This window comes from Phoenix dactylifera, chromosome 8, assembly GCF_009389715.1.
Source record: "Phoenix dactylifera cultivar Barhee BC4 chromosome 8, palm_55x_up_171113_PBpolish2nd_filt_p, whole genome shotgun sequence".
Lineage (NCBI taxonomy): Eukaryota > Viridiplantae > Streptophyta > Magnoliopsida > Arecales > Arecaceae > Phoenix > Phoenix dactylifera.
Genome location: NC_052399.1, coordinates 21,703,841 through 21,711,944, shown reverse-complemented (window position 1 = coordinate 21,711,944; position 8,104 = coordinate 21,703,841). Strand labels below are relative to the sequence as shown.

Below are 8,104 nucleotides of genomic sequence, written 5' to 3'. Positions count from 1 at the left end.
AATCTATATTAGTTTTTTTTGTTAGCTTAATCTTGTTATAAAAGTGATTTTAGGGATATATTATTAGTAAAATCTTCTATCAGTGTATATTATTTTTCATGTATAGAGTCTATACGCGAGTATATATAACTTTTGAGATGTACCGAATTTATGAAAGAGAAATAAAATCACTTTTCTCTCTCTCTCTCTTTTTGTTTTTCTCTTCTTCCCCAAATATTTCAACATAAATAAAATATCAATAAAAAGTTTATAATATTAAATATTTGAATTTTTCTAGTTAGATTCAATATTCTGCTAAACTGTTTACACGGACTAAAAACACTTTAAAATTATAAAAAGCTAAAGAATATTTAAAATTATTAAATAATTTAAATTTACCTAATATTGTGTACTTCCAATAATATCCAAATAAATGTATCAATGCATCCTTTTAGCTTTTTGAATGACAATGAAAAAATAATATTCAGATACATTTTGTATATCAATTCATCCTCTTAGAACAGAAAGGAGAAAAAAAAAGCAGAAATAGATGATAAAATCATGATTTCCATCTATACTTTTCTTTTTATTCGGGGCTTTAAATATACGTCCAATTTGAGCCCTTTTTTTCTGATCTGGACAATCAATTATATTAGCTAGAGACTCAATGTATTGTGCTACGAACATAGTTCTTCAAGGATGGTTTAGAATTTTCTTTCCGTGAAATATTTGATAATATCATAGAGGTAAGGCAGGAACGGATAGATTAAGTGGCCGACTTGACATTTATCTATATACTCCTTTGATAAGTTGATAATGTACTCATTAGCATACAGAATGTCATATACTACAGCAAACCCTTGCCCTAGTTTGGCCAATAAAAGAAATCCCTTGGGCTCCGTATCTAGAGATACAAGGCTGCATAAAGTGATAAATAAAGGTTCAATTTCATCAGAAAAAGATAAATAAAGGTTTAAAAAATCTGCTTACATATGTTTCTTTCAATAATATGGAAGGAGGGTTGAAAGAGATCCCTCCCATCTTAGAATTTATTGGGAAAATGAAAAACGTATATACAACGAAACAAAAAACAAAAGAAAGAAAAACAAAACAAAACAAAAAATCAAAGAGAAGAAAAAGGAGAGAACAAAGAAGAGAAGGAAAAATAAAAAAAAAGCCCTAGTAGAGGGCCCAAGTAGCGACAAGACCTTCACACTCAGGAATGAGCTTGCAAATTCTTCTAGCAGCAGAGTGCGGCGCACTCCAAGTAATCAGAAACCACTTCCCAATGAACAGCTGAAATAGTCTGGTTATATATCTGGTCTAGTTTCATGGCTTACACCTAGATCACCATCACCATTTTCATTCACATGGTCAGACTTAGTTGCCTTGCTTGCACTGTACATCATGAAACAACAATGCCTTAACTTACCTACCCCAACCCCTTCCCATATATTGTCATTCAGAACTTATAGCTCAATGACCACATACAATGTTACGGCTGGATAAATTCCAAAATTCCTAGAACAAAATGAAAGCAGAACTAAATCCAAAAAGGGCCTTCAGTTGGTGTTTTCCCTATTTTCCACGGGAGAGGCAGAGGCACTCTTGGAGCCAGGAAAGCCCATCGAAGGCTGGAGGAACATCAAGTTCCCTTGTTGAGGGTTTGAGCTTGAGGCCGTCGACCGAGTCAAGTAGCTCGACGCACAAGCGTTCCCGGTCGCTGCGCCTGAGTAGTGGGGAACTGAGTTGAAGCGTTCTCCCCATTTCAGGCCGTGGCCTGAACTCTCGCCTCTCCCACCTTGGGCTCCAACATACGACGTGATGGCAGCTGCTATCACCGACTGGAAGCTCGGGTCCGACGTTATAGCCTTAGTAATTGTGTCCGTCAGTGAATTCTGGCTTGGAGAGGGAGCACTTGGGTTGGTGGCCTTGTTCAGATAGGATTGGTAGAAAGGGTCCTGAGGTTGTCTTCCGAGGTTCAAAGAGCCAACGAGACTCTTGTTATATGGCTGATTTCCGTGGTTAAGATAACTATTGCTCCACGATGTTGGGATGGTGTCAGACTCTGGGGAAGAGAAACTGAAGCCTGTTGAGGAGTATCTTGGAATGGAAGCAAAGTTTGAAGAGAACCTACTGAAGTGAGAAGGTTGGGAGGTGGATGATGGGGGGGCAGTGAGGTCTAGTGTAATGGTGGGGTGGCAAGGGGTGGAAGAGATCGAAGGGTTTGGAAGGTAGAAATGACATGGTCTTGAATTGCCTGATAGGCTGAAGTTTAGGCCATGGAGTCTGGCGTCTGTGGTGGTGGTGACAGTGGAGGAGGTGGCGAGAGATCCGATGGTTGGTCGGGAAGCGGAGGAGCCAGACATCAGCATGCAAGCAGCAGCGGAGGTTGTTGAAGCCATGGCAGTGGCTGAGTATGGAAGTGGGTGGTTATGGGTCCCCTCATAGGTGGTGATCAATATAGACATATCTTCTGCACACCTTTGCACCTGGAAATTGAATATAGAAATGAGAAGAATATTGAGTACATGGAAACTTTGGTGAATTTCTTCTAAAATTATTTCATTTCTGGATATAAAAGAGTTGAGATGGAAGTCGGCAAGGGATCCATAGAACTTAGAAAGGGATGAAGTGATGCTAAAGGAAAGCTTACATTATATATTAACAGGCAAGTGATAAACTTAATTGATGTTTCAAATTCTATATTTCAACACTTGCATCAAGTGAACATTCTGAATGACTTGTTAATCACGTCTTGGATGCAGACAGGAACATCCTCAGCAAGTTCTACATGGTTATTTATGATGACATAATATACTGAAAGGAATATTTTCTTCTGACTATGATTTGAAATTACTTAGATTTCTTTCTCAAATTCTTCTGATCTAGGACTATACTTTTACAAGAATAATGAATTTATCTAACTCAAAACATTATTGAGATGATCAACTGAGTCTGATATGGTTCATATTCCCTCGCTACAAGGAAACAGAGTTTTAGCAATGAATTATTGTGGGGAAAGAATATTTACCTCTAAAAATAGGTTGCATATATGGCGGCAAAAATTTGTGCCTCCGAAAAAATGATGTAATATTTATAGCATTAAAAAGAATTGTCTTTTTTTAAAAAAATATTTACAGCAGGAACTACTTTTGCTGCTATATTTTTTTTTAGTGTTGAAATATGTTTTTCTCTGAAAGGAAGTTCAGAATATAAATGTTGCTAAAGTTTTAGCAATAATGGCTGCAAAAGCCATTCTCAACTTTTTGCTGTTACTCCAACGATATAAATATTTAGAGGTAATTTTATGACTTTTGGAAGCTTTTATTTGCCACTAAAAACCTCTATTGTTAATCATTTGAACAACTTGTTTGACATTTTCTATCAAAAGAGAACAATCTATCTGAAGTTACGTAGGATCTGATCACAAATCATATTACATGCGGCTTTTTTCCAGACAAGGAAATCATATTAAGAGAAGATTTCCTAAAACATAACTGAAAAAATGGTAATGGCTGCATTGTTGGGACCTGCCAATTGATCAACACGAAGACATTTATCAGCACTAAGGATTCGACCAGGAGTCTTGATCATACTGGGCTTTGGACTAATGTAAGACCAGAAGGCCATCATATTATATCCAAACCCTAGGCAGACTCTAACTATGACCTTAAGAAAATTAGCTTCATATATATTTGTTACTTAATTGTTTTAGCGAGCTCTAGAACTATTTAACGTTATCTCCAATAGCCTACAATCATATCAATCTTATATCCAATGCATAGATTATTTCAGACAAAACCAAAGCCAAAAATAAGATACAGGAAAGAGATCGTTACCTGCTTCCTTACTGGGCATGCCGGTGCAACAGTGCAACGATAGTATGCTCGTGGGCATGGATTACCTTTTGCAATCTTTTGCCCATATTTTCTCCACTGGCATCCATCATTCATCTAACAAGAAGGAACAAGAAGATAGAGTTTGATCAGTAATCAAATGTTCAGAAGATCGTTATGTACTATTTCCATGCATAATATTACTACAACCAAAGTATCGATCAAATGCATGCAATTCAAGTTGATTGGTTGTAGGATATGACATGATACGGACCGTCGGTGCATCACATCGTGCTCTCACGGAAACACGTGCTTTCTTGACAAAGGGCTGCTGGGAAACTTCGTCACCATTTCTCAAATTCTTCAATATCTTGCTAGGTGGCCATGGCTCCCCAGGCTTTGCTTCCTTTGGCTCCTCGAAGCTATTGCCTGGGCTCAGGTTGGAGCCAGGTTCATTGGTGCCAGTACCAGATCCCTCAAATTTGCAGTCTAGTCCAAGAGTCAGGCCTCCTTCAATCTGCTCATGACTCTCTTTGGTTTTATCTGGGCTCACCTTCTCTTCCTTCTTGTGACCGCTTGAACTTGTTCCAAGGCTTAGTGAAACAAGCTCAGGTTCTTCTACTTCATTTGGAGCTGGCGGGGTCTCAACAGGTTTCTTGGCTTGCTCTTGCTGAACAATGTCAAAGAAGTGCGTTTGGAGAGACTGGTAATCCTTAACGATGCGGGCTAATATTGTCTTCAATCTTTCATTCTCTTCTCTTACCTCACCCATTTCCGCCTTAGTGGATTCGAGCTGGTCCACCTTCAAGCCCACAAATCCAAAGATGATGAGAGAATATCCATAAAAACATGGCCTCATGTTATTAATTCATTGATTTGAGCCAGTCACAGAGCCTCATGACTAGTGTTGTTTGATAACTTTGCCGCAAATTTTTTTTGAGATTTGAGAGAACAAATTAAAGTTTACGGATCAAACTTTATTTTGATGGAAAATCTAGAGACGTTTACGAACAAAAGCTGGATATATGATAACATGGCATGCCTGTATTAATTCAACATAAACATAAACATAAAAACACAGATCCAAATGATTGTGAGTAGTTTTTTGTTAATATATATTAGAATAAAATTCTAACCTTACTCATCTTGACGGAGTCCTCGAGGTTTAAAGAAGACGGTCTTGAGGATGTATCCATAGATGATCTTTCGCTTGGGATTGCAGCAGAAGCCTGTTACGCATCTTTGAGTTAGATCACTTGTTGGAAAAAAATGAATAAAGGCTAATCTGGTCTGACGCTTTATTGACAATGAATTATAAATGACTGGAAGGCATGGAGCATATGATGTTCCCTCCCCCTTAAAACTATAAAATTAATGAATTGAATAAAAGCAGAAGCAGTTTTTGATTTTCTTGGTTGTATCTATACACGACCACTGTTTTTAACAAAAAAAAAAAAAGGCAACAAATAGAATGAAAAGTCTTATCCTTTTCTTGTGTGAAGGTAAATTCAAAACATGCATATATAATTAGACTAAGTTGATCATGGAAAATTGTAATTCCAGCTTCTAGTGGTTTGGCTTGGATCATCAGCTATGATATTACAAAACAAGCCTAGCCAAAGATAAAGAGACTTTACCTAGTTTACGATGTTCATCAAGAGCTATTCATAAATTAGAGGAACTTGAATATTTTAAAGATGTTGGGAATTCCCCAATCATTTAATTTATCATTCATTGAGTATACCAACGACAGGTATTATATTTCACCAGACTCTTAAACCAAATTAACCCTCGTAAAACTGTGACCAAGTTACCAGAGTTCCAGAGAAGTTTTTAAAATCCCACAGATTGCAATCAAAAAAAAAAATGATGCAATTCTCACAAGAATTATGCCACGAGCATATGTAATGATCGTTTCGCTAGTTATATTTGAAATTAGCTTCAAACCTTCATACCTGTTTGTTAATGATTGAATTGGGAGAAGGTGACCTAGAAAAATCTCGGTCCGCAGCTGGTATTTCACCTCCAAACTGCTGCAGTATAAGGTTATTGATTGTTGAGAAACCATATGAGCAGAAGAATACATAACAGAAAGGTTAATAGGCTCTTCGGAAATCTTCCAAGAAGTTGCCAAATCAACCACAAATAGTCTATTTCCTTTTCTTTGTTTTTTCCTGAGAAGATAGTCTATTTTCTTTTCAAAGATTCTTTCCTTGAAAAATCAAAAGCCAACTCTTTTTCAAGGATATATGATAGTCTTACAATCTAATAGTCTGAGATAAAGACATGATGTTGAACACCTTGTCGGTATGTTTGTCACTTAGTGATGATGGAATTCAATTCATCAAAAGCCTAATTTTCCGCTCAAATATATGCTACCAAGTTCCTAAATGCTACAAAAATTCATTTTTTTGGAGCTACTAAAACTTCAGAAATGCATTAAAAGCAAAAAAAAATCTTAATTAGGTTCATGTACCCATTTCAATCATGGCTTGATATTCACACACACACACAAAAAAAAAAAAAAAAAAAAAAGAAAGCTTACAACGATGAAGCTGATGGGCAAGCCCAGAGTTTTCCTCTAGAGAAAAATAAAGGAAAAGAAAATAAGATTCGGAGGACAATGCTGCATCTGGACAGAATTCAGACAGCGAGAAGAAGAAGCCATACCTTTCCAATTTTTCCACCCTCTTCATCACCAACACTCTTAGTTCTCTTTTCCTCTTCATCAACAAGAGACCCTTTCAGCAGCACCTCCATTGGAAACAACCCCAGGTTTCCTCCTCCTCCTCCTCTTTAATAATATTTCTTGTGCCGCGCCTCCTGTCCTTTCACCCCCTCTTCTTATAAAGGAAAGCCTCCTGTTTTTGACTTGTTTAATAAAATTCAAATCGCAGCGCTTATCTCTAGTGGGGCATGAGCACCTAAATGTCAAGGGGACTGAGAGAAGCAATAAGAAAAATATGGGGATCCCAACGTGTGAGACATGTACTTGTCAGGCTGCGTCATTAGGAGAGCTTCCAGCCGCACTCCCCGGACCGCTTTGAAGTTTCTCCCTCTGCCACCTTGTGCCAATCATCACCCCTTCAACGATGTCTGCCGGAGGTGTGCCCCACCGGCGCTTGGCTGCCATAGTGCCTTTAGACGGGAGCAGCAACTGTTCATGATAGCTCATGGAAGACTCGGAATCATACTCATACCAATAACTCAAGCATGAATTATCCTCATGTAGACTTTAGTTGAAAAAAATTACATCTACCTGTTTGATCTATCTATCTAGCTATCTAGTTATCCATATCGATCGGTGGATAGAGATAGGTAGATAGATATATAGATAGATACAGTGAATCCTGTCCTTCATCCAAAAGACACAATAACAATGGACCATCTTATCATTCAAGTCACCAAATTTATCCATATTTTGTAAGAGATAATATTTCTGAATCTATAAAAAAAAATTAAACCAAGGATGGCTGATCTCTTTGCCCGGTACACATTTTTAAAACTGCTCTTGCTTTACATCCACAAACTTATTAATGGCCAAATGATTTTCCAAGTCATTTTTCTAACTCTCATAAATTTTTCATATTATTCACTACGTCATTTCTCTACAATTAATTAAGAAGCAATCTCGCGTCAACTGTGCATCTATTTATGCATCAACAACCGAGGACTTAAAGATGATTTGTTGAAGAATATATAGATTTTAAGAGAGAGGTGATCTCAGTTAGCTGTACCAGTAGTATAAAATAATGGAGAGGCTGAGGTGTTTTAGATTCCGACCACCAGTTTCCGGTGAGCCCACTCGTGCTGGAGAGGGACAGTTTCGAATATAATCTAGTTGTTTTAAGATCCCAAGGCGTTGAAACGTTTGGTTCGACAACCTCGCGTGGAGATTCCGGTCTTATTTCCAAGGCCTCCAGCTGATTTTTTCAAAGTTGACGAAAATGGCCCCACCATCCCTGCCCAAAATGCCCCTACTCCTACTTTTCTCTTATAAAGCATTAGGGTTTCAACGTTTGCGATTTTTTATTATTATTTTAGTGCAGGTTAGGTAATTGCGGCTCCGTCGAAGCTAAAAACACGTTTAATGCGCCGCTTTCTTCGTCAAGAGCACCAGCTTTGCCTCTCAATTTTTCCTTGGACTTTTTTTTTCCGTGATAAATGCAGGGAGGAGAATTATGTAACGAGAAGTTTTAGTTTAATTCATTTGAGCACATGCACCGTCACCTATTTATTTTCCGGAAATGCCCCTATATAACTTTATTGACAAGGTGTGAAGCATA

The 8,104-nt window shown here is 37.7% G+C and overlaps 1 protein-coding gene across 3 annotated transcripts; it reads right to left on the bottom strand.

Moving 5' to 3' along the window:
- Positions 1–1,261: 1,261 nt before the first annotated feature.
- LOC103721327 (WRKY transcription factor 72A-like) lies at positions 1,262–6,623 on the bottom strand. 3 transcript variants are annotated; one of them, XM_017846235.3, is made up of 6 exons: positions 6,489–6,623; positions 5,774–5,851; positions 4,955–5,047; positions 4,093–4,620; positions 3,822–3,935; positions 1,262–2,471 (listed from the first exon to the last, which is right to left on the bottom strand). In XM_017846235.3, the coding sequence occupies exons 1-6, from the start codon at positions 6,576–6,578 to the stop codon at positions 1,542–1,544; spliced, it is 1,833 nt and encodes a 610-aa protein (XP_017701724.2). In that variant the 5' UTR covers positions 6,579–6,623; the 3' UTR covers positions 1,262–1,541. The 3 variants fall into 3 exon arrangements, with proteins under 3 accessions (XP_017701724.2, XP_038985175.1, XP_017701728.2); XM_039129247.1 differs by having other exon boundaries at positions 5,774–5,848; XM_017846239.3 differs by lacking the exon at positions 5,774–5,851.
- Positions 6,624–8,104: the final 1,481 nt, after the last annotated feature.